Genomic DNA, 25225 nt, shown 5'->3' on the forward strand with positions numbered 1-25225 from the left:
CTTTGTTCCTTGGAGTAAAGGGGAAAAAAGGAAGTAAATAAATTGCTCGTTTCCAGTCTCACCCTGCCTCTCCACGGCCTCCTTTCCGGTCTCAAGGAAGGTGTTGTGAGCTCTGATGCACTGGCCCAGCAGAAGGAGCTGTAGAGTTGCAACTGTGCCCTTGTCATTGTTCAGGACCTGTTGAGCATAGGAAGCCGCCGCATCTTCCTTCAGGGCAACCCAGCTGCCGTTATCTGCGCTGAAGGTGACCATGGATTCCCCTTCTACGGCAGCGTCGTAGAAGCCCCTCGTCGTCCCGTTGGACGTGGACTCACAAAAGATCAAGGACTGCACAACGAAAGGATCTGGGTGTTGAAATGAGTTATTGGGGTATAAAAGAAATGGAACGGGAGTCCTTAGAAGGTAAAGAAACAGGGCCTTTCTCTGCAGCTTTTTTAAATTTTATTTTATTGTTCGAGGGTTCTCCCCCCCCCCAATCAAATGGTATATAAATATTATGAAGTAAAATGAACAAAACCTTGCAGCGCATTCTGATAGGTTACGTTCAGCAGAAAGATCTTCCGGCTTAGCATCTGGGGGCTTCCCACCGCAAATATTTCCTGCTCCCAGAAGATGGATATACTAGGTCTGGTGGGAGCTTTTGCTAAAGATGTACACTCTAAGGCAGGGGTGGTGGGAACTCTCAGCTCTCACTTCCGGCCACCGCCAGCGCTTAATCAGTGGGGTTTCCTTCGAGCTCCGAGGCAACCCGGCTCTGTGAGGGGGGGGAAGGCGCAATAGCGACGCTCCTCCCCAAAAGAGCCCCCGGTTGTGCGTCCTGGGAACAAAGGGCTCAGCGGCGCCCCGATTCTGCGACTCCTCAACTCCCCGGTAAGCCTTAGAGCCCCGGAGAGAGTTTGAGTGGTAGTCGCGGGGGCCATTTTGAGAGAAATCGTCACCCTCGCGAAGTGAAGCTACGAATCATTTTCCCAAGTAAGGACTTTAAAATGGAACCTGTCAGCCAAAAGCTGTATTTGGAAAAAATTAAAAATAAAATAAAATCAAGAATTGGCTACAGGGAGTGATTTAAAAAGGAAGTCGATTGCCCCCTTTTGAGAGACTGTGAAGCAATGAGCTAACCCTAAGCTGATAAAGTGGGACACTTTGAATTTACTAGAAAGTGGACTTAAAAACCCTCCTCTGTAGCAGGCACAGGGGAGAGGTCTGAGTGGAAGATCCTGCAAAATTGTGGTATTTTAAAAAGAAAGTCCCTCTGGAAGCTGGACCCAGGTTCCCAAATGGGTCAGTGAATGATGTTTAGAATATAGCAATAATAAAGAATTTGTTTAAAAGTATTGAAAGCATTGATTAAGACTCTAGAAATCATTTGGGGAAAATGTTTTTAAAGAAAAAAGATTTCCAGTTTGGACTTTAAAATGGCGTTAGAGAAGACGGAATTTGATCCCAGCCATTTCCAGCCGTACAATCTGCTGGACTCATATGAAATTTGAGACACCCAAGATGGCTGTAGCCACAACAACACCATCACAAGACTTGGCTTGGCAAAGGATTTTTGTGGTACTCTTGGAGATTAAACAGGAATTGGATGAGAATAACAAGCAGCTGAGAGAGACCAGTAAATTGTGGAGAGAAAGGAGCGACTGTCTTGGTGCAGAAAATGGACATGAGAAAGAAATGACCCCAAGGAACAAAGAAGAAATGCAAGATGTGCAAATACAAACATTGGAAGAAGAGGAAAAAGATGAAGGATACAATGTTCCACAAGTGAGAGATGTGGAACAGGACTTTGGTTGAATACAAGGAGGCCTAAAAAAAGAAACAGTGTATACTGCTGGACTCCTCGGGAGAGAGGGAGTCCAGGGTCTGTACTGGGAACTGGGTAGAAAAGGGGGGGAATGAAGTCGGTCTGGAACTTGATAATGCAAAGGACTGGTTTTGATCCATAGAATTAAAGAACAATACAAAGGCAGTGGAAGTGGGTTGGGCAACAGCTGTAGTATTGAAGAGACGACAGAAGATATGGAAACAAATTTGGTGGGCTTGGTGGGAAAGGGTGGGAATGGGGTGATTTATAAAGGGATACTGTAATGGATGGATTCAAACGGTCTGAAACTGGTTTGACATTAGGAATTCGCTGAAATGTCTGGGAAATTTGGCTCCGGCAAAAGGGGGGGGGATGAATTTAAATACCGATAGTTAAGAAAGGAGAACAGAATTTTAAGATTTGAATTATAGTTACATTTCTGGTAAAAATATTAAGCTAAGGGAAGAAATATAAGATAAAATAATAGGAAAGTGGAAAAGATTAGATCTGGATAGTGGAGTAATAAAAAGGATAAAATTGTAAGGTGTAAAGCAAAATAGAAAAATTAGGTGTAAGTTATAATAAGGTTTAAGATAGTAATTGTGAACATTGCTTATATGGTTATTATAAGTGTCACAGAGTGGGGGGAGTCGGGGAAGCCCAAAATGATATTGTTATGATAAATGATATAAATAAGATGTCCCCCCCCCTCTTTTTTTCTCTTTTTGTTTTTTTCCTTTTTTCTGATTTTTGTATGTTTTTGTCTTATGGAAAACCAATAAAAAAATTTTATTTAAAGGAACTCTCAGCTCTCTTGATGTCATTGCACTCCCAACTCCCATGAATTTAACCCCCACATTTGCAGGGATTAGGGCCACCCTACAAGCTCATTGCCCTCTCTACCCCTTCAATTACCATGAGTTCCACATAGTGCATTATTCAATTATGGTGTTTGCTCCCACAAAATGGAGTGATGACCACCAACTTGGATGGTTGCTTTTTTAAAATTAATTAAACAAATCTGTGTTCCTGAGGCTGATAGGAGTTGTAGTCCAAAGCGCCCTGAGGGCACCGGGTTGCAAAGCCTGCAACAGACCAGGAGCCCATGATAGACTGTCAGGCGGCAGAGGAACCAACGGCAGGTTGCCAGGAACAGATAAGACAAGGAAAAGTCCTTACCAACTGCTTTTTTATTCAATATTCACAGAGAGAGGATTGGGAATGCAGCCTCTTGGGGTAATGGCATTGTCCCGAGCGAGTCATCGCTATGGGTGCTGAGAAGTGCCCTCTGCCTTTGAGCTCTTTGCTCTCCTACTTTCAAGGTTCTCCCGGTTCTGGGAGAGGGAGGGTCTGGAATGCTTTCTAAAGACACTGTGTCCGTCAGCTGTCTCCCCCCCCCCCCCGGCGCTTCTTCTTCCTCCTCCTCTCCCTTTATTCTCACTTTCCCCCTCATCGGCCTCTGAGCTGTGATCTCCTTCAAACCCCTGTTGTAATTCTGAACTGTCGTCTTCTCTCTGGAAGGGTCAGGCTGGGGAAGCAGTCTTCACCATTCCTCCTCTGCCCAGTCCCTGACCTAGACATACCCGCAATGCAACTCTATACACGGAAAGAGCAGGACAAAACCTGAGAATATGGGGTTGGGGAGGGGGAATCAGATAACAGAGGCATCTCCTGTCACACAAAGCCCAGTAGAGGTTGAGGGGCCCAGGCCATTTAGATATCTTCTAGCACTCCTAGAAGAACGGAACCAGTGGTGATACTTACAGCTGCCTTTGAGAAACGCGACCATTTTATTGATGGTGTGTACGAAGCCTAGGAAGTAGCCTTTGATAATCTTCAGCAGAAGGTCCCACTCTTGAGGCGTGAGGCCGCTTACACTCCAAGGCTGGAGGAACTTGAACTCCCAGGTGCGAGTGTCCAACAAAACTACCGCCACGTCTCCCAGAAAGCATGCACCCTCGATGTCAGTGTCACTGGCGTTGTGGAACACCACCGTCTGAAGCAGGCGGAGGGCATGGAGTGTTTCCGGGAGAGGAAGGGAGGCTGGTGGGGGAAGAGTAGATAAATAAAGCCTGGATGGCCCAGTTGGTTAGAGCATGGTGCTGATGACACCAAGGTCGCAGGTTCGATCCCCATATGGGACAGCTGGATATTCCTGCATTGAAGGGGGTTGGACTAGAATTCAGGGGTGTCCAACAGGTAGATCGCTATCTACTGGTAAATCACCGGGCTGTCCTAGGTAGATCACCAGCGTGTTGCAGGTAGATCGCGGGATGACAGAAAGTGTTCACTTCCCCCCCAAGAAATTGAAAAAATTGTGGCCTCTCTACCTCCAAAAAGCTCAACCACCCTGGTCTCTCCCCACCCCAAAAAAAGCTCAACAACTCTGGGTAGTTAGCTGCCATCTTGGGTAGATCACTGCCCAGTTAGCCGCCATCTTGGGTAGATCACTGCGAGTTTTTTTTTATAGTGGGAGTAGATCAGAGTCTCTTGGGAGTTGGATGTGCCTGGACTAGATGATGCTTCGTTCAGGTGGTCCAACACATGTCCACGTAAAAATCTTCATATTGTTTTTTAACTGTCTTTTATTGCTTCTTTTATTGTAATATAATTAAAATTTGGTGGCTCCTGAGCTTCTAATACTGGGTTTAAAAACAAAAAATACCCAAGCATTTCAGAGTGATTTAACCTTCCTGACTGGTAAAAAGGAAGCTAAACTGGACCCACATCATTCTGGCGACGTTTCCTGTTTTTTAAATCAAATGTGACTGCGTTCTTGGCAAGTGGCCATTGACATGTACTGTATATTTAATTTAATAACACTACGGCAACTTTCCCCAACTGGCTCAACAACACTTACATCTTGCACCCGGCCCTGGGTGCCACTGAAGACTAACTCCAGGGTCGCCACCCTTTCCAACCATTCTAGGGCACAGTTGTTTAGGGTATCTAGAAAATTTGCCTCTTTGTCATGACTGGAAAACATAGGCAGCCAGTTTGTGTCACCCACGACTTGGAACATTTCCTCTTTTGGAAGCTTCCTTGATATCATTCCTCTTCTCAAGATCTCACTGAGCATTTTGAACAGAAGCACAGCGGGACAAGCCAAGTACTAAATAACTCTTGGGGCCCAGTAAAGGTAAAGGGACCCCTGATCATTAGGTCCAGTTGTGACCGACTCTGGGGTTGCGGCGCTCAACTTGCATTATTGGCCAAGGGAGCCGGCGTACAGCTTCTGGGTCATGTGGCCAGCATGACAAAGCCGCTTCTGGCGAAGCAGAGCAGCACACGGAAACGCCATTTACCTTCCCGCCGGAGCGGTACCTATTTATCTACTTGCACTTTGACGTGCTTTCGAATTGCTAGGTTGGCAGGAGCTGGGACCGAGCAACGGGAGCTCACCCCATCGCGGGGATTCAAACCGCCGACCTTCTGATCGGCAAGCCCTCGGCATTGTGGTTTAACCCACAGTGCCACCTGCGTCCCCAGTATCACCACCCAAAATGGGCAAATGGGCATTCAAATGGGCAAATCTGCCACTTTGGGGATTTCTAACTTGCTGGAAACAATGCCCCCTTTCCCATACAGAGTGTCACACACACGGCCCAGTACATCCTTCCCTGCCCTTCCTGGTTCTCTCCGTTCCACCAGGTAAATGCAGAATTGCAGCTTTTGTTTGTTTGCAAGGCTATGGACAAGAATATATTTGCTCCTATGAGATAATGCACTGCGTGTGTGCACGGAAATGTTTTAAAAGCAAGAAAGGTAACATTAAAATCACAGAACACGCCCCAGTAGAAATTACCCTTAAAATAGGAAAGGGAACACAAACCACCCCATCATACTCCTTCTGTCCCATCCTAACCACAAATAAACAAATTAGAGAGAGTTTCACAAAAACTCTCCAAAACTACTTCAGGGAAAATAGACAATATAACAACCCCCCTCCTATGGGACGTATTGAAAGCGGTAACTAGAGGGGCGTGCGTAAAAGAGAAACCATCCCTTAAAAAACAAACTTCCTCAAAAGTTAGCAAAATAGAACAAGACATCATGGCCCTCTCATCACGCTACAAACAAACAGGATCTAAATAAACTCCTTAAACTTATAGAACAAAAAAAAAAGGGAGAGAACTATACTCCCTAGAAATGAACAAAACAATGATCAACATTCTATACTCTAAACAATGCTTCTACGAGTATGGAGGGAAGAGCTCCAGACTGTTAGCAAACAGGTGATAGGTAATCTGGCTATTATTGCACATTGGCTATCAGCTAGAGACCGTATTTTGTTACAGTTTAAAATTATTGCATCCATGCGTTAAAGAGATGTACTATGTGAAGTTTATTTAGAACTTGTTTATCTGCAAACCGTGTGAACTACCACACCTGCTTTTGGTACCAGCCACATTAACCACAGTAACGGTTTTGTTTTAGTGCAACTTGCAGAAGTGCAGGAGTTGAGATGGAACCCCACCTATAACCCCTCTGTAGATGGAATAATAGTGCTTATCCTGTCTCCCTTTGCTGAGTTGACATAGATAGAGAGACCAGCCCATTCCTTTCCATTGAACAGTGGTCTGTGATGCCAAAATATCTATTCTCTACAGATGTCACCAAGTGAAACATCTCCCTGGCATGGAGCAAAACGTTTAGCACCTGCTAACCGCATGAAACTGCTGTTAGATAGGCAGCTGCAGAAAATGCTTTAAAAGTTGTCAACTCGACCCAGCAGTGAGAATGCTGCTTTTCAAAAGACTGACAGTATGGTGGAACCTTGAAAAGACTATAATCATTTCCTTGTGGCACAAAGTTTGGGGTTTATAATACTAACTTGTTCAGGGTTGTTAGATAGAAGAAAAAGAGATTCTGAAGAACTCCAAAAGGCTTCCTGCACCTGAGTGAATGAGTGGAGAAACAGCAAATGTCATTTGTTGTAAACAAGTGTTAAAGTGAGGTAAGGTAAAGGTAAAGGGACCCCTGACCATTAGGTCCAGTCGTGACCGACTCTGGGGTTGCCACGCTCATCTCGCGTTATTGGCCGAGGGAGCCGGCGTGCCGCTTCCAGCTTCCAGCATGACAAAGCTGCTTCTGGCGAAGCAGAGCAGCACACGGAAACGCAGGCGGTCCGGGAATCAGCGTGTTTTTAGATGAGAAAAATGTGAGCTTTTATTTAAAATGCATCTCTGGGTTATTTGTGGGGCATAGGAATTCGTTCATTTGTTTCCCCAAAATATAGTCCGGCTCCCGACAAGGTCTGAGGGACAGTGGACCGGCCCCCTGCTGAAAAAGTTTTCTGACCCCTGTTCTATGGTTAGGGGGAAATCCAATGACAAGTGAAACCAGCTAGTTTCAGTTTTGCCCACATCCTCCTTTGATGTTCCATGAAGGCATTGCAGCTACGGAGGAGGAAGCTGACCCCCAGAGCCATCTTTCCCATAGGGCTTAGTGGTGCGTTGCGCCAGGGCGCCGGCCTCTCAGGGGTGCTCCAGCAAGTGGCGGAGCTGCACGGCTTTGCCAGCGGCCTCCCCTTTCCCTGCACGCAGGCCAGCTGTGCCCCGCCAACTTGTGCAGCTTGCCTCCCAAGCCTCTGCATGGATCGCTCTCCTACAGCGGCATGGGGGAGGGTTGCACCCCCCTCCCAGATGGCTGGCAGTGCGCAGCTACGGCTACCCTAACACTATCCGTGGTAATTTGGGGGCGCTGGGTGGATATTTGCACCCCGGCTCCGCATTTGCTAAAGACGGTCCTGCTGACTCCAATGCAGGAGGTGGCTGATTGGCTGGCTGAGATTGGTGGGGGCATTGCCCCATTTGCCCGAATGAACCAGCCTCGGCCAGCTGTGGGTCTGCCATGTGCTTAGAATCAGAGTTGGAAGAGACCACAAGGACCATCCAGTCCAACCCCCTGCCAAGCAGGAAACACCATCAAAGCATTCTTGACGTATGCCTGTCAAGCCTCTGCTTAAAGACCTCCAAAGAAGGAGACTCCACCACACTTCTTGGCAGCAAATTCCACTGTCGAACAGCTCTTACTGTCAGTAAGTTCTTCCTAATGTTTAGGTGGAATCTTCTTTCTTGTAGTTTGAATCCATTGCTCCGTGTCCGCTTCTCTGGAGCAGCAGAAAACAACCTTTCTCCCTCCTCTATATGACATCCTTTTATATATTTGAACATGGCTATCATATCACCCCTTAACCTTCTCTTCTCCAAGCTAAACATACCCAGTGTAGAATAGTGGGTAAGAAGGATGAAGACACAGCTCTCAAAACAACCAGCTCTTCTGAGTCCAGACTGAACAGTAGCTTAGCCAACTTGCAACAGTAACAAAATTCCCCTAGCTACCCAATCAATCCTTCATTTGCATGTTGTGGACCTGAGTGAGGACTGCAGCCACAGTGGGCAGGGTAAGAAAGTGCAGCCACGGTGGCCAGAAGGAGTACTGCAGTTAACTTAATACATAACACCCAGCTCCCTAAGCCGTTCCTCATAAGGCATCGTTTCCAGGCCTTTGACCATTTTGGTTGCCCTCCTCTGGACACGTTTCAGCTTGTCAGTATCCTTCTTGAACTTTGGTGCCCAGAACTGGACACAGTACTCCAGGTGAGGTCTGACCAGAGCAGAATACAGTGGTACTATTACTTCCCTTGATCTGGATGCTATACTCCTATTGATGCAGCCCAGAATTGCATTGGCTTTTTTAGCTGCTGCATCACACTGTTGACTCATGTCAAGTTTGTGGTCTACCAAGACTCCTAGATCCTTTTCATATGTACTGCTCTCAAGCCAGGTGTCTCCCATCCTGTATTTGTGCCTTTCATTTTTTTTTTTGCCCAAGTGTAGTACTTTACATTTCTCCTTGTTAAAATTCATCTTGTTTGCTTCTAGATTTATTTGCTGTGATTTATTATCCTGTTGCCCCTGGGATCAGATACTGTGCTAAATTACCGGGAGTTGCTGAAGGCCAGGTCACGCAGCAAGAAAGGGAAGTGTTGCCAGACTGGTAATCTTCATGATTTATGAGACATTTCAACTCATAAATCCTACATGCCACTGCTGCCACCCTAGTATCTGCCACAGGAGGTGGCCCTATTGGAAAGACAGTCCTACTCATTTTGAGAATCTGCATCCAGAGTCTCGTTTTGTATTAATTAGGGTCCACTTGTGAATCCCCAAAGAAGGCAAACATCAAGACCCTTGAAACCTCCAGTGCTTCTCCTTCCAAACTAAACTGCTCCCAAATCAGGGTTTCAAAAAGTGAGGTGAATGAAACGCTGCAAAGTACAGACACAGTGATAATTCAGCACTTTAACAACCGTAATTCACAAAACGGATTTGATTTTACCTTGGCATCCTGGCATTAGCAAGCCAATTATTTATTATTTTATTATTTCTCAAGTTTGTATCCCGTAGATCTCAGGGTGGTTCGCAACATAAAAACACAAGATGAAATCACAAAATACATAACAGAAGCAGGACCAGATTTAGGTTTGATGAGGCCCTAAGCCAGGCATCCACAAACTGCAGCCCTCCAGATGTTTTGGCCTACAACACCCATGATCCCTAGCTAACAGGACCAGTGGTCGGGAAAGATGGGAATTGTAGTCCAAAACATCTGGAGGGCTGAAGTTTGGGGATGCCTGCCCTAAGCTATTGAAGGTAATGGTGTCCTTTATATGTCCAGCTGTCCTTTGCCATGCAACCAGTCCATGCAGAATGTAGGCACACTTTATAGAAAAGAGCAAACCAGTGATATTTTAGGGACCAGGCTAGCAGTTGGGGCCCATGACTTACATCACAGGAGCCTACACAACACAAAACACTGTTGCTGTATGTAGGTTTCATTTCATTTGTTATTATCTTATATTTTGGAAATGTACATCCAGGGTTTTTTCCCCTTTAAATTTTTTTGGGGCCCCCAAGAGAGTGGGGCCCTAAGCTATAGCTTGTTTAGCTTATACGTAAATCCGGCACTGCACAAAAGCAAGAACAAAACAAAACAAAAACCTAAACTTCCTAGTTACAAGTAGGTAGCCGTGTTGGCCTGCCGTAGTCGAAACAAAATAAAAAAATTCCTTCTAGTAGCACCTTAGAGAATAGACACCAACTAAGTTTGTCATTGGTATGAGATTTCATGTGCAGGCACACTTCTTCAGATACCTGTATATAAGGGTCTGGTGACTTCTGTTTCAGTGTATCTGAAGAAGTGTGCATGCACACGAAAGCTCATACCAATGACATACTTAGTTGGTCTCTAAGGTGCTACTGGAAGGAATTTTTTTATTTTGTTTCGACTAAACCTCCTACAAACACACATAAAAAGTTGAAGAGGGAAGTTTTCGCTTGGAGCCTCTCTGGGTAGAGCATTCCACAAATACAATTAAGGAGTGCAATGCGATTTAAAAAGAAACAAACTTTTGTTTCGGTTTAATCTACAGGCTCGCGTACTATGCCAAGCACTCCTTTTTCCAGGCAACTATCACCCAAATTTCATTGAAAAAGGAAGTTCACATACCTGGGCTGGCTCTGCAGGGCAACAAGGCGAGGAAGCAAAACAGTAGCAACACCCAGGCTGGAGATAGCAAGGGTCGCTTCTGGCCCCTTCTCACGCGCATGCTGGAAGCAGGGGCACGCGCGGAAAGCGAAAGTAGCTCGGTTTCACTCTTCCCGCAGGAGAGATTCCCATTCCGCAAGGAAGAACACACGGAGTGACAGCGGAACTTCAGGACACGGTCTCGCCCTCCCCGCGCCGGATTCGAATTTCGGCATGCAAAGCGGTTGTCCCCCGGCGACTTTTCCACGCCGGTTCCGTCCGCGCATCCTTGCACCCGCCTCATTTCCCGATGGGTGCCGCCACCCAGGGGTGGAGAAAGCAGTCCGAGCGGCGGCGGCGGCGGCGGCACCAGCTGCAGGAGGAGCAGCTGCAGCCGCGATCCCTCCTTCCGCGGCTTTCCTGGGCTCCTGCGCTCGCTCGCCCGCCCGCTGCAGCCACTAGGGGAGGCCGTCTCAGGACGCGGCAGAGGCGAAGGCGAAGGCGCCACCCCTCTTCTCTGCGCTCCGCTCCGTCCTCGCCCGCCTGGAAGGGGCGGCGCCTCGTCCCGTCCCAGACAATGGCCGCCCCGGTTCGGCCCTCCCCTCGCCGCCCCCACGTGGTCGACGAGCGCTGGCGAGAGACCTTGAGCCTCGCTTCCTGTGTGGCTGTGTGCGCGCGCGGCGGAGAGCCCGACCCGAGTGGAGACTGCGGCTCTCCCCACACGCTCTCCGGCTTGGATCGATCCCGCGGGTGGCGGAAGATTTTTAAGCCCTGCCCGCGCCACCCCTCCGAGCGCCTGACCGGGTGAGCAGGGGAAAGGGGGGAGGGATTCCTGGTGGCAAACTTGATCCCAAGCGCAAAGTCCCCTTTACGCACCACCGTCGCCGGGGAGGTCCTGGGTGGGGCCGGAGAGGCCTGTACAGGCGGTTATTGCTGCTGCCCTGGGAGGAGAAGGTGGTGGTGGTGCCTAGTGGTCTCTCCTCCTCCCTTATCACCTCCCCTCCAAATATGGTGCCTGTCACTGGGGACGGCACATCCGCGCCAACCAAGAAGCTACACTCACGGGGGGGGGGGAATGTGAGCCCGCACGAGCACTGTCTTTTGGAGTGATGAAGTTTGTCCTGGCATGCCCCCCCCATCAAGTAAAACAATAGAAATACTTAACTGACCAATCACGTCGGTCCTGCTGCCCCAAACAAAAGTATTGCCCCCCACAACAACAATCCTGGCTACGCCCATGTGTCCTGGGGTTGCTTGAGGCCATGGGGTGTCTGCTAGTTTGCGCCTGCTGCAACAGCGAGGATGGGTGACAAGCAACGGACAGTAGAACTTTATTTACTTATTTTACCTTCCTGTTGTTCCTGGAGAGACTCTGCACTTGCATCGCGAGTGAGGAGCTTGCGACCTTCCGGATCCTGCTCCCATCGTCTCTGACCGCTGGCTGGCCATGCTGCCTGGGGCTGAGAGGACATGGGGGTCCAGCGATATCTGGGGAGCCGCAGGTTGCCCACCACTGACTGGGCCACAGGCAGGTCTGTGGAGGATCTTCTGCCTTCTCTGGAGGACCTCGTGAAGGAAGCTATAGGACAGGCACCCCCAAACTCGGCCCTCCGGCTGTTTTGGGACTACAATTCCCATCACCCCACCACCACTGGTCCTGTTAGCTAGGGATGATGGGAGTTGTAGTCCGAAAACAGCTGGAGGGCCGAGTTTGAGGATGCCTGCTATAGGATGATCTGCTCCAGACAGCAAGCCTGCAGTCCCCAAACTGTGGGTTGCTTCAAATCAGATGTGTGAGAGCTGTGGCCATTCCAAGCCCTACCTGGATGTGAAGCACTTCACTTTTGCATGTGAAGCTAAGGTGAGCTGGGATTTGGCCCTTCCCCAGTTCAGTGTGATGGGCTGAGCAAAAATCCACAGCAATAAGGACATGTCTGTATATTGATAACTTTTATATTGTAACAACATAAAAAAATTCCTTCCAGTAGCACCTTAGAGACCAACTAAGTTTGTCATTGGTATGAGCTTTCGTGTGCATGCACACTTCTTCTGATATACCTTCTATTGTACGCTGCTTAGATATTCTTTTAAAATACTAAGCTGATTGTAACAACAACAACAATTGCAACCAGCTTATTATTATTACAATCAGCTTTATTATTATTATTATTATTATTATTATTATTATTATTATTATATAAATGTATAAAACTGGTAGATTTAAAACCTCAGATACAAGAATGACCATATCTCTCTTTGTTGTTGTTTTGTTTTGTTTTTCCTAGCCATGAGAACCCATGAAAACACTTTTGTGAGTATTGAGAAAAGTATGTGGCTTTCTTCTTGGACCAAAGCAATGGCAGCAAACCCTCCTGTGGCACCTTAAAGGATAGCAAACTCATTGTGGTAGCGGTTTTCGTGGGCCGGACGCCACTTTGGTGGATGCTTGACCTTTGGGGTCCCTTACAGCTCTACAGATCTATGAACCAAGTCATCCTTTGTGTCAGCAAATGCATGTACTGCGGCCTGTAAACTTGACCTGTCCATCAAAATTTCATCCCACCGATGAAGAGACCTGTTATCTCAAAATGGACCGACAAACTTCCACCTCACCTCGGGTGGCTTTCCACTCGAGTTTGGAGGTATCGACGTTTCATATCGTGAGGTTTTCCTCGGAATTCTTGCGGCGATTTTTGACTGTTTTGCAGCTGGAGCAGTGCCAGATTTATGTATAAGCTAAACAAGCTATAGCTTAGGGCCCCACTCTCTTGGCGCCCCCCCCCCATTCACTATACTTCTTAAATGTATTTCAGTTCAACAATTACTTTGATAAAATACATATTTTGTTATGTGCAAATGGCTTTAGATACCTATTAGGTCCATAAATTACCATATAGCATATATCCCACACTAAAAACAGCGACAATTTGTTGTTGACAAAGGATAGCTGGACATATAAAGGGCCCCATTACCTTCAGTAGCTTAGGGCCTCATCAAACCTAAATCTGGTATTATCCCCACTTCCCAATTGTTTAGGAAAAGCTGGAGACGGTTACTAGGAGATAAAAATAAGGACTCTTCCTTCTGGGGCAGAAGGTTTTTCATGGAAGCACCGCCACAGCCAAGAACATCGGGTATAAAGAAGGAATACCCGTGCCCGGAATGCGGGAGGAATTTTAAACGGAACTCTCACCTTGTCCGACATAAAAGGCTCCACACAGGCGAGAAGCCTTACAAATGCCCGGAGTGTGGGAAAAGCTTCCGGCAGAGCACGGATGTTAATACACACCGGAGAATCCACACAGGGGAAACGCCCTTTCAGTGCAAGCAGTGTGCGAAATGCTTTCGGTACCGGACGGGTCTCGTGAAGCACGTGAGGGCCCACGAGGAAGAGAAAGCGAAATCCCGCAGGAATTGCCTGGAATGCGGGAAAATCATTAGCGGCACTTTAGTCTCAGTTGCCAGCCAGACGTCCCCCGCGGCGGGGGAATCCCATAAATGCCCTGACTGTGCGAAAAACACCCAAGAGAGCTCGCATCTCGTCGTGCACCTACCGGTCCGCGCAACGGAAGAAAACTATATGTGTCCTGACTGCGGAGAAGGGTTTTGCCACAGCTTTCAGCTTATCGGACACAGGAATCTCCACACCAGTGAGGAAATTCTGTCTTGATCTGTGTTTGTTTCTGGGTCGCGCCACTTTGTTCCAAGGGAGTGCCAAGTGCGCACGCTGTGAGCTATGCTCAGCGCATTGCCGCCTTTGATCCTTATGGGCATAGGATGCATAAACTGGGAGTCCCAGTACATTGGATGCTCGGGTTGCAAACGTGATCTGTGCAGGAGCCACGTTCGCAACCCGCAGTGTTCACGACCCGTGTTTGCGCCTATGCACGGGGAGCGATTTGGCACTTCTGTGCATACGCAAAGCGCGATTTAGCGCTTCTGCGCACGCGCCAAAACCTGGAAGTAACCCGTTCCGGTACTTCCAGGTTCGGCGCGGAGCGCAACCCGAAAAGACGCAACCTGAAGCGGCTGTAACCCAAGGTATGGCTGTACAGTGGTACCTCGGTTTAAGAACAGTCCCACGAACAATTCGGTTTATGAACTCCACAAAACCGGAAGTAGTGTCCCGGTTTGCAAACTTTACCTCAGTCTAAGAACGGAATCCAAACAGTGGGAGGGCAACAGTGGTGGGAGACCTCATTAGGGAAAGCACACCTCGGTTTAAGAACAGTTTCAGTTTCAGAACAGACTTCCGGAACAGATCAAGTTCGTAAACCGAGGTACCACTGTATATGTGTTGCCTTTTCACCCTTCCTGTGCCTTTTGGGTTGGGGCTCAAATCAGTTCTGCGGTCGGAAGAGTGTTGGAGCTGCTCAGACCTGTGGCTCAGCTGATCCTGCCAGGCGCTCACCTCCAACACTTGCCTCTTCCACCCCCAATACTTATGGGGACGGGAAGTGCAAGCTCAATGGCTTTTCATTGCACCTTCATTGTTTCTTTTTGCCTTGTGCTTCCCTTGTGTTACAGCCTGAATTTTGTGGGATGCAAATGTCAATCCGTTTGACTTCCAAAATGTTCGGAAACCAAGGCGTGGCTTCCGATTGGCTGCAGGAAGCTCCTGCAGCCAATCGGAATCCCCTGCAGCCAATTGGAAGCCACGGAAGCCGCTTTGGACGTTCGGGTTCCAAAGAACGTTCGCAAACCGGAACACTCACTTCCGGGTTTGCGGCGTTTGGGAGCCAATACGTTTGACTCGCAAGGCATTCGAGAACTAAGGTAGGACTGTACAGTAAAATAAGAGTATGTAAAAAAATAAACAAAAGAAAAACCAATTGAAAATCAAATCAAATCTAACAATGGCTGTGATGGGAAGAAAAATCGCCAAGTGGTCTACCAAGACCACCAGCACTTTTTGAGTGGTCTTGGGGGGGGGAGTTTGGGAACTGCTGGATTAAAAGATGTAAATGTTGTTGCTCATAATAGTTTTATTACATAATATGTAATGAAATAATGAAGACCTGTATCTCGGCGGTAGAGCAGTGTTTCCCAACCAGTGTGCCTCCAGATGTTTTGGGACTACAACTCCGATCATCCCTAGCTAGGAAGACCAGTGGTCAGGAATGATGGGAGTTGTAGTCCCAAAATATCTGGAGGCACACTGGTTGGGAAACACTGCGGTAGAGCATACAGAAGGTCTCAGGTTCAATCTCTGGCCTTTCCAGGTCAGACTGGGGAGCAGCTGCTAGTCAGTGCAGGCAATACTAAGCTAGATGGGCCAATGGTGTGACTCAATACAAGGCAGCTTCCTAAATTCCTGCTATAGCACAGGCACCCCCAAACTCGACCCTCCAGATGTTTTGGGACTACAACTCCCATCACCCCTAGCTAACAGGACCAGTAGTCAGGGATGATGGGAATTGTAGTCCCAAAACATCTGGAGGGCCGAGTTTGGGGGTGCCTGCTATAGCACTATAACACAATATTAGCAATTTTGTGTTATTTTTAAATAGCCTTTTTGGTCACTGGCCATTTAGCAACATGTATTTTCTTAATAAAAACGTTTCTGTACACCTAAACCAAATATTGAATGGGGAGCCATACCTAAATGAATCAGCACTCGGCGCAAAATAAATATTTGGTGGTGGTGGTGGTTTAGGATTGCGTTTTGTTTTTGCTTTTTAAAAAGGCCACTCAGGTGCACTGAGTAAGCTTGCCTTTCCCTTTTCCAGCTGCTGCAGCAGCTGTCTCATGTCCACTAGTGTGAACATAACATAGCAAGGTGAACTTAACTGGAGGACTCCAGCGTCACGGAGAGTGCAGAATGTCCTTTGCCGCTTAATTTTGTAGCTTTCAGCAGAGGAGCAATGATTGTGTGGTGCTAGGAGTCATCCATCCGGGAGCAGCATAAAGGAAAATCTAGCCTAGCAGAAATCTGGCGACTCTGTAAGAATTGCTCATTTAACCTTCCTTCCAGTAGCACCTTAGAGACCAACTAAGTTTGTCATTGGTATGAGCTTTCGAAAGCTCATACCAATGACAAACTTAGTTGGTCTCTAAGGTGCTACTGGAAGGAATTTTTTTTTATATATTTTGTTTCGACTACACCAGACCAACACGGCTACCTACCTGTCATTTAATCTTTTTATCTTTTCCCGCTTTGTGCAGGATTTCAGATTCCTAATCCCGGTACTCTCTGCGGCCTGGAGCCGGGCGTGGCGCCTTTGCCCTCGGATCATCGGGATGAGGAGCAGAGGGAGAGTCCTGGAAGCATGTGCGGAGGTAAGGGAATCAAGAGAGCCAGCAGGAGACCCTGCTAGCTGAAGATCTGATGAGGAATCTGGGGCTTTATTATTATTATTTTATTTGTATTATTATTTATATCCCACCCATCTGGCTGGGTTTCCCCCACCACTCTGGGCGGCTTCCAACAAATACCAAAATACACTAAAATATCACAGATTAAAAACTTCCCTAAACAGGGTTATCTTTAGGTGTTTTCTAAATGTCAGGTAGTTGTTTATCTCCTTGACCTCCGATGGGAGGGCGTTCCACAGGGCGGGTGCCACTACCAAAAAGGCCCTCTGCCTGGTTCCCTGTAGCTTTGCTTCTTGCAGTGAGGGAACCGCCAGAAGGCCCTCGGTGCTGGATCTCAGTGTCTGGGCTAAACGATGGGGGTGGAGACGCTCCTTCAGGTATACCGGACCGAGGCCGTTTAGGGCTTTAAAGGTCAGCACCAACACTTTGAATTGTGCTCGGAAACGTACTGGGAGCCAATGTAGGTCTCTTAGGAGGCGAACAGGTGTGGAGGACTCCCTGGTCCTGAATGGGGTAACTGTGCCCCTGAAGGACCAGGTGTGTAGCCTGGGAGTCATTTTGGACTCACAGCTGTCCATGGAGGCGCAGGTCAACTCTGTGTCCAGGGCAGCTGTCTATCAGCTCCATCTGGTACGCAGGCTGAGACCCTACCTGCCCGCGGACTGTCTCACCAGAGTGGTGCATGCTCTAGTTATCTCCCGCTTGGACTACTGCAATGCGCTCTACGTAGGGCTACCTTTGAAGGTGACCCGGAAACTACAACTAATCCAGAATGCGTCAGCCAGACTGGTGACTGGGAGCGGCCGCTGAGACCCCATAACACCGGTCTTGAAAGATCTCCATTGGCTCCCAGTTTGTTTCCGAGCACAATTCAAAGTGTTGGTGCTGACCTTTAAAGCCCTAAATGGCCTCGGTCCAGTATACCTGAAGGAGCGTCTCCACCTCCATTGTTCTGCCCGGACACTGAGGTCCAGCGCGGTTCTCTCGTTGCAAGAAGCCAAGTTGCAGGGAACTAGGCAGAGGGCCTTCTTGGTAGTGGCACCCGCCCTGTGGAACGCCCTCCCATCTGATGTCAAGGAGAACAACAACTACCAGACTTTTAGAAGACATCTGAAGGCAGCCCTGTTTAGGGAGGCTCTTAATACTGAATAGATTACTATATTTTATTTTTCTGTTGGAAGCCGCCCAGAGTGGCTGGGGAAACCCAGCCAGAGGGGCGGGGTATAAATAATAAATTATTATTGTTCTTGTTCTTGTTCTCTTATTCTATATTTGAAGTCTGCAAGCGGCACATATTCTGTCAGTTGCCATTTTTTCTACAGGTTCCATATATTGGTACTGTATATCACAATGTTTAGCTGGGGATATATCACGGTGTTGAAAGACAGACATCGCTCAGCTCTAGCACACAATGTGATCTGTGATAAAATGATGAAACCAAAATCACGATATGGACTTCAAACCGTTTTTCGACAATATATTTCCCAGCCCTAGTTCTGAGAGTTGTCAGGAGACTCCCTATTCCCTTCGCGGGTATTACAATTCCCAGAGTTCCCTGGCAAGAGGGACGGACTGACAATTAAGGCACTCTAGGAGTTGCAGCCCTGGAAGAGAAATACAGAGCAGCAGGCGTGGTTTTTTTAATGTAATTGCCATTAGAACGCTTTTAACTGCTTTTAAGGTGTTCCCAACGGTAATTGCGTTTAGAATGTGTTCATCTGTTTTAGAAATTTGCGCATCTGTATGCCATTCTGGGTTCCTTGGGGAGGAAGGCCCAGGGTATAAAGTCAAGGGGAGAATAATCACGGCTGTCAATTCACGTGCTTTATTTTGTGACCCTGTGACTTGCGCTTCTGTTCCAGCCTGCGACGATGCTGTGCCCACGGGAAATGAGGAAGAGGACCCGTCTTCCCACGAGAGACTTTCTCAGACGTTGCTGGGAAGGCTGCAGATACTTGATCCCCGAAGGAAAGAGGCCTCTAAGGCGAGGCCCGGCTTCTCCAAGGGGCAGTGGAAACGGCCGGCGCCCAGGGGAAGGGAAACGGCGGAGGACGGGAGTTCCGCCTCTCCTGTGTGCGAGCGGTTCCTCCGCTCGGAGAGGAGGCACCTCTGCTTCATGTGCGGGAAGAGGTTCCGGTACGAGTCCCACCTGGTCATTCACGAGCGGATCCACACGGGAGAGAAGCCCTTTGAATGCAGCACCTGCCATAAAGGCTTTCGGGACCGCTCGGACCTGAGCAAGCACCAGAAAACTCACTCAGAGGACAAACCCTACAAGTGTCTCGACTGCGGCAAAAGCTTTCACCACCAGTTGACCTTTATTAGGCACCAGAGGCTCCATCCCAGGGAGAGCTCCCGCGATCCGGGCCGGGTGTACTTTGCCATCCTCCCCTCGTTCCACGTGGGCGCAGAGATGAGCATTGGGGATGGGACGGAGCCCGCCGAGAACCTTGGCTTTCCCTTTAAACAAAAAGTAAGTCTCTAGTCCTTAAGGTGGGCACAGGCACCATTTCTGGTGCCGCTCGGCGAGTCCCCGCGCCGTGTTGCGCTGGTTTAGTGCAGCGCGTGGGGGACTTGCCGAGCGGGTGGCTCGTGGGCCGGATAAACGGCCTCCGTGGGCCGGATCAGGCCCATGGGCCAGAGGTTGCCGATGCCTGCGTTATGGAAAATGATACCTACCGTATTTTGAATTTGAACCTGAATCATATCGTTTTATAAAAAGCAAGTGGTTTTTTTTACTCGGCTACCATGCTGTCCTTTCTCAGCCCCCAAAGGCTCAAGTCATTTGTGGTTGTTCTCGTTTTGGCCTTGCAGGTGACAATGTGGCAAGTGTAAGGAAGGAGAGCTTCCTTTGGAGTGAATATCCTGTGCTTTCACATAAAAACTTGGATGCTGCTGAAGAGATTTAAGGAATCACGTTCCAAAAGTCCTGCAAAATGGGGTGGAGGCAAGAGACCACGTAAGCTACAAAGGTTTTTCACAGATCAAGACAACTTGCAGAAAGAGGAGGAGTCAATCGCCTGCTGGAGATTTGATCGAAACCACGTTCCGGTTTAGAAGCCACACAGCCAAGAAACCACAAATTGCTGGAACGGTTTAAAGCGATACTCGTGCACCATTGTGCTTCAAAGATTGCACGTTCTGGAGAAGTCCAGCCAAAGCAGAAATTCTAGGAACGTTGTTTTTTTTTAATGCAAGTTTAAAGGCTAAGCTGCCAAGAATCCCTAGAATGGCAAAATCAGAACATTTCACTGACCTTCCGGAAAGTATGCGGTGAAAGAGAATCTGTTCTGTCAGACCTCCTTTGCTGTTCCTTCTGCTGGGCTTCCCTCTTCCAGCGTGCGAGCCTTGATTTATGTCAGAGAAGCCATGGGGGAGAAGGAACCCTTTTTGATAAGAAAAGCTTCACATACAGTGGGAGAAAGCTTACGAATGCCCAGAGTGAGGAAATACTGTGTTGCCAAATCCTACTATTATAAAGTTACACCGTCAAGTTGCTCTGAGACTTTTTGGACAAGAATGGTAATAAATAACATTAATAGTCCATGGCGCTGTGGTCTAAACCACTGAGCCTCTTGAGCTCGCCGATCAGGTGGTCGGCGGTTCGAATCCACGCCCAAAAAAGTGCAAGTAGATAAATAGGTACCGCTCTGGCGGGAAGGTAAATGGCGTTTCCGTGCACTGCTCTGGTTTTGGTGTTCCGTTGCACCAGAAGCGGCTTAGTCATGCTGGCCACATGACCCAGAAAAACTGCAGACAGATGCCGGCTGCCTCGGCCTGTAAAGTGAGATGAGTGCCGCAACCCCAGAGTCGTCTGCGACTTAACTATCAGGGGTCCTTTACCTTTTTTATATAAGAGGGAAACCACAAGTGTGGTTGTGCAGTATGCTAGAAGGAGGGTCCCTGGCTTCGCACAGGATCCCTCTGGATGAAGGACTTGCGTTCCTACTTTTTTCTAGACTACCTGGCAATATTATAGACACCACTCGTTCATTCAGAGGTTTTGCAAGGAGAGGCTGGTTGGTTGCCTATCATGGATGATGCAGCACAGGTGTTGGTGTGTGGGGAAAATTTTGGCCCTCTGGATGCTGCTGAACTGCAAATCCCACCACCCCTGGCCATTGGCTGTGCTTGTTGGGGGAGTGTGGGATTATGAAGATGAATCCTTCATAATATGATAATAGTTCTGCAATCAGCATACCTAGAACAGCAACAAAGGGTCCGGCACACTTCCTTAGCGTGCTTCTGCTGTCCGGAGCTTCCGGAACTCAGCAGAGTGATTTACAGCCACGGCGGGAGGGTCGAAAGCGAAGGAGAGTAGATAGAAAGCACTCCTACGCAGCTTCTCTAATCTAAAGAAGCTTTATTTACAGCCAAGCGCATAAATCGCGGACACGGAGCAATGGATTCAAAACTACAAGAAAGGAGATTCCACCTAAACATTAGGAAGAACTTCCTGACAGTAAGAGCTGTTCGGCAGTGGAACTTGCTGCCAAGGAGTGTGGTGGAGTCTCCTTCTTTGGAGGTCTTTAAGCGGAGGCTTGACAGGCATATGTCAAGAATGCTTTGGTGGTGTTTCCTGCTTGGCAGGGGGTTGGACTGGATGGCCCTTGTGGTCTCTTCCAACTCTATGATTCTATGAAATCAGTCCAGGGGTCGGGGGGTGGAAGAAGACGACATCTTTTCCCCTTCATCTCAAAAACTAAAGTGATAGTCGCACAGAACAAAGCATAAGTCCCGGATGGGACTGCCCCCAGTGTCAGGACGCACTTCATCAGAGCATTAACCCTGTGAGCTCTGGTTCTCTCCACAGGGATTTGTCATTCATCAGGATCTGGAAGGCCAAAGGTTTCCCACGCCTGTTTCCTTTATTGGCATGGCAGGGTCAAATACAGTGGTATCTTGGGTTACAGACGCTTCAGATTACAGACGCTTCAGGTTACAGACTCCGCTATCACAGAAATAGTACCTCGGGTTAAAAACTTTGCTTCAGGATGAGAACAGAAATCACGCGGCAGCAGCGGGAGGCCCCATTAGCTAAAGTGGTACCTCAGGTTAAGAACAGTTTCAGGTTAAGAACGGACCTCCAGAATGAATTAAGTTCTTAACCTGAGGTACCACTGTACAGGGTCTTTTGAGGTCCGTTCCAATGCTATGATTACAGCATTTGGGACTTTTTAGTTTAGGGGAAATAGGAGTAAGAGACAAGAAGACAGATGTCTATAAAAGTATGCATAGGAAGGAGAGAATGAGTCGATATAAGTTTTTCTCCCGTTCCCTCATAGCACTAGAACTTGTGCACATCCAGTGTAACTTGAATGTTGGAAGATTTAGTATTTATTCACACATCAGCACCTAGTAAAACAATGGAATTTGCCTCTGCAGTGATGGCCCTGACGCCCCTCCCTGGCCCGCCCCTCGCCCAGAGACAGGCAAAGCGCGCACCGAGCAGGTGAGCGATCAGCCAGCCGCGTTAAAAGCCAAGGCGGCTGCGCTCTTGAAAAGGACCTTCCCAACCCCAGCAAGCTCCGCGCGCAGCCCCGCCCTTCCGCCCACACTCTATTGAGTGGCATGTGAAGCAGCCAACGGAGCCTTGCTTGGCTGCTTCACATGCCACTCAACAGAGTGGCGCAGATGGCAGCCAGCAACATCGGGGCCTCTCCACGATGGCGGTCGCAGCAGCAGCGGCCGCCGTTGGTGGAGGGGGTGAGGGGGTGCTGCCCCCCACCCAAGTAGAGCCTGGGTTGCCCCGCCCCTATTGGCCCCCTTGCTACGCCCCTGTGCTCCTCCACATGCAGCTGGTGGATGACCTTGGGCTAGTCACACTTCTCTGAAGTCTCTCAGCCCCACTCACCTCACAGAGTGCTTGTTGTGGGGGAGGAAAGGAAAGGAGAATGTTAGCCGCTTTGAGATTCCTTCGAGTAGTGATAAAGCGGTATATCAAATCCAAACTCCTACTCATCCTCCTCCTTCCTGACCTTGACGGGCAGGCTGATAAGACAGTAGCTGAGAGCAGACTAGAACACAGCCAAAGTTTGCAGGAAGCACAAATAGGAGCGAAGAGATTCAGAGACAGCCTCTCAGAACAAGAAGAGGGTGGGGCTGATCCACTAAGTCCGAGGAGTCGGCAAATGGGAGGGCTGCTAGACAGGAAGCAAAACAAGAGACATAAAAGTCATAAGTTCAATATCTTCTGTAGACGCCGGAAAGAGTCTTCAGAAGAGTCATCTTGAATAATGATGCCGGAGGCTTTGTTGGAGCCGTCCGGAGCTATCTGTATGTTTTTGCAATAAATCCTCCTTTTTAATTACCTACGCTTCCTGTGTTATCAAGCTGGGAGCCTGGACTCCTGACATCATTGCTTGTAAAAATAGCCAACCAGACTCAGGTCCACCAGCGATGCAGTGGCCAAGCTCATGCAGCCAGCATCTTTTCCAGCCCTATGGCATTCAGCATAGATGTGTTCCTGGAGACTGAGAGGAAGACCAGGCTGCTAAGTATCATGTGAGCGGGTCACTTGTTTGTCCAAACCTGTGGCTGCGAGTTGTATCCAGCGTTAACCTGTTCACTAGTGCAAGGGCACACTTAATGTTGTGCAAAAGAGGAATCCGACGCTACAGCTTTGCTAGCGGAAACTCTCTGCACAATCTGGTTTTGCTATCCATTGCACAACAAAATCACCAACTACCTTCTTGTGTATTCTGTAGGCGCAAAACATTTTGCCAGTGGAACTGCTATACTGCCAAGAGACTTTTGACTTAGTGCTGCATAAGAAGACCCAGCCCTGTGTGTCCAGCACAGCCGCAGCACATCAGAGGACAGGGGGCGGGAGTGAAATGGAGAAAGCCCAGAGGAGCATCTCTGGGGATGCAGTCGGTTTGTGCAGGGACTAAAAGAAATTATGCTTCCTCACTCATCAAATAAAAAAATGCAGATTCTGGGGTTGCAAAGAACCTGCTGGATTTTGCAGCCAAGGTAGCATTTTGTGCCTCAAGGGTGTCCAGAGAAAAAAAGTGAGTAAAGGTCTCTTTGCTATGTTATACAACTCTGGGGGCAAGAAACAATGTGAATAAAAGTGTAGAGGGTCTCATAAATCCAAATTCTGCATAGGATGCTGTTTTTGCAGAAGGTAAAAAAGGCATGTGTCGGCTTGCTGGAAGATGGAGTTCTCTATCATTGAGCTTCCATCCGGTCATATCCTGTGTTGTTTTTTTCTCTGTGACCAGACATTGAGGACAAACAAAAAAGGGAAAGCAATGAAATGTGACCTTTTGTTTGTTTGTTTGTTTAGCTGCTTTTTTCTCTTGCTCTTCTTTTTTTATCCTGGAGACTTTCTGGACTCTTAAAACTTAGCAATTAAATTCATTTGATGATTGCAAAGATTCCCTGGTTTATAGTATTTGTGGTGCTTTCCCGTCAGCCAGCTACAGGATTTCAGTTTAATCAAATGAAAGCATAACCGACTCTTAACTGAACAGGGAACATGTTACGTCAAAGATACCAATGGTTAACAATAAGGTCCGGTACTGGCTTATATGCAGTACATGGAAAAAATAGCATTTCTATTAATTTAAGGAGAACTGGGTCAGGAATAAAAAGCAAATATTCAAAAGAGGTAGGCAGTAGACCGGCTCCTCCTCCAAACTCTCCAAGATAACAACAACAGCGTGCTATCCACTCTGACCCAACGTCCAAGAATAAAATACCAGTAGATTCTTGGGATTCAAATCACTTCCTCCTTCTCTCAAAGGAAGAGCCAGTGATCTTTGGCAAGGCAATAAATGCCTCATCCTTCCCTGACATGGTGTTGACTAGGCCATAAAGCAACACTCGGATACCATAAGCCCTTTGGTTTATGAAATATACTCGGAGTCAAGAGTGAATTTCATGCTCTTTATTCAGCTCATAGTCATCAAGGAGGAGAAGAGAAGACGAATGGCTCTTTTCCCAAAACCATCTGCTTATATACATTATTTACACAATGGGCCTTGCGTGATTGGCTACTTCAGGGCTACACCTGTGGGCCAATTATATTGTGGATTGACTTTTGCCTGCAGCCTGATTGGCTGCTCCTACAGGCCAATCAGGTAGCAGATTCACTTCTGCCAGCCGCCTGATTGGCTGCTCCAGCAGGCCAATCAGGTTGCGGATTCACTTCCACCTGGAGTTGGATTGGGTAGCTCCCGCTGATTCTGAATCCTATTGTTCTAGGATTCAGCTCAGTACATAACACCCCTCCCCTCTAAGTTCCAGTCCTGCCCGGGAAGTTGCATTCGTAGTCCCCAAGGTCTGCTGGCCGCCTCCGTGTGCGTTGTGGCCTGGGGTGTTCCTTGGTCAGGGGTTCTGGTTCTGGCTCGTGTTCCGAGGCTGCTGGCTGTGCCGGGGCTGTCTGGTCTGGCGCCACTGAACCACTAGGTTGTAGCTCTGGTTCCGGTGTCCTTCCAGCCTCGGGGCGCCCCTCTGTGCCTACTGCTTCTGCTTCCTCTGCCCACCCCTCTCGCTCTACAGGCCTCACTGCCCTGCTGTCCCCTTGGGACCCCTCTGTCCCGCTCTCCTCCCGGGTTCCTCCTGGGA

At 48.2% G+C, this 25225-nt stretch overlaps 2 protein-coding genes across 3 annotated transcripts in view; one reads left to right on the forward strand and one right to left on the reverse strand.

Moving 5' to 3' along the window:
• LOC118080922 (uncharacterized) overlaps positions 1–11808 on the reverse strand; it is a 21012-nt gene extending 9204 nt beyond the window's left edge. Inside the window, exons 1-4 of the mRNA XM_088662465.1 lie at positions 11685–11808; positions 10319–11179; positions 3569–3847; positions 63–344 (exon numbers count right to left, since the gene is read on the reverse strand). Coding sequence (XP_088518591.1) covers positions 63–344; positions 3569–3847; positions 10319–11179; positions 11685–11808 — 1546 coding nt within the window. The remainder of the gene's footprint in view (positions 1–62; positions 345–3568; positions 3848–10318; positions 11180–11684) is intronic.
• On the forward strand, positions 11001–24033 carry LOC118080085 (uncharacterized). 2 transcript variants are annotated; one of them, XM_060270858.2, is made up of 5 exons: positions 11001–11140; positions 12622–13986; positions 16502–16615; positions 18514–19124; positions 19466–24033. In XM_060270858.2, exons 2-5 carry the CDS (start codon positions 13440–13442, stop codon positions 19484–19486), a joined length of 1293 nt encoding a protein of 430 aa, XP_060126841.2. In that variant the 5' UTR covers positions 11001–11140; positions 12622–13439; the 3' UTR covers positions 19487–24033. The 2 variants fall into 2 exon arrangements, with proteins under 2 accessions (XP_060126841.2, XP_088519466.1); XM_088663340.1 differs by having other exon boundaries at positions 23359–24033.
• Positions 24034–25225: the final 1192 nt, after the last annotated feature.

The sequence above is a fragment of the Zootoca vivipara genome, chromosome 2 (genome assembly GCF_965207765.1).
Source record: "Zootoca vivipara chromosome 2, rZooViv2.hap1.1, whole genome shotgun sequence".
Lineage (NCBI taxonomy): Eukaryota > Metazoa > Chordata > Lepidosauria > Squamata > Lacertidae > Zootoca > Zootoca vivipara.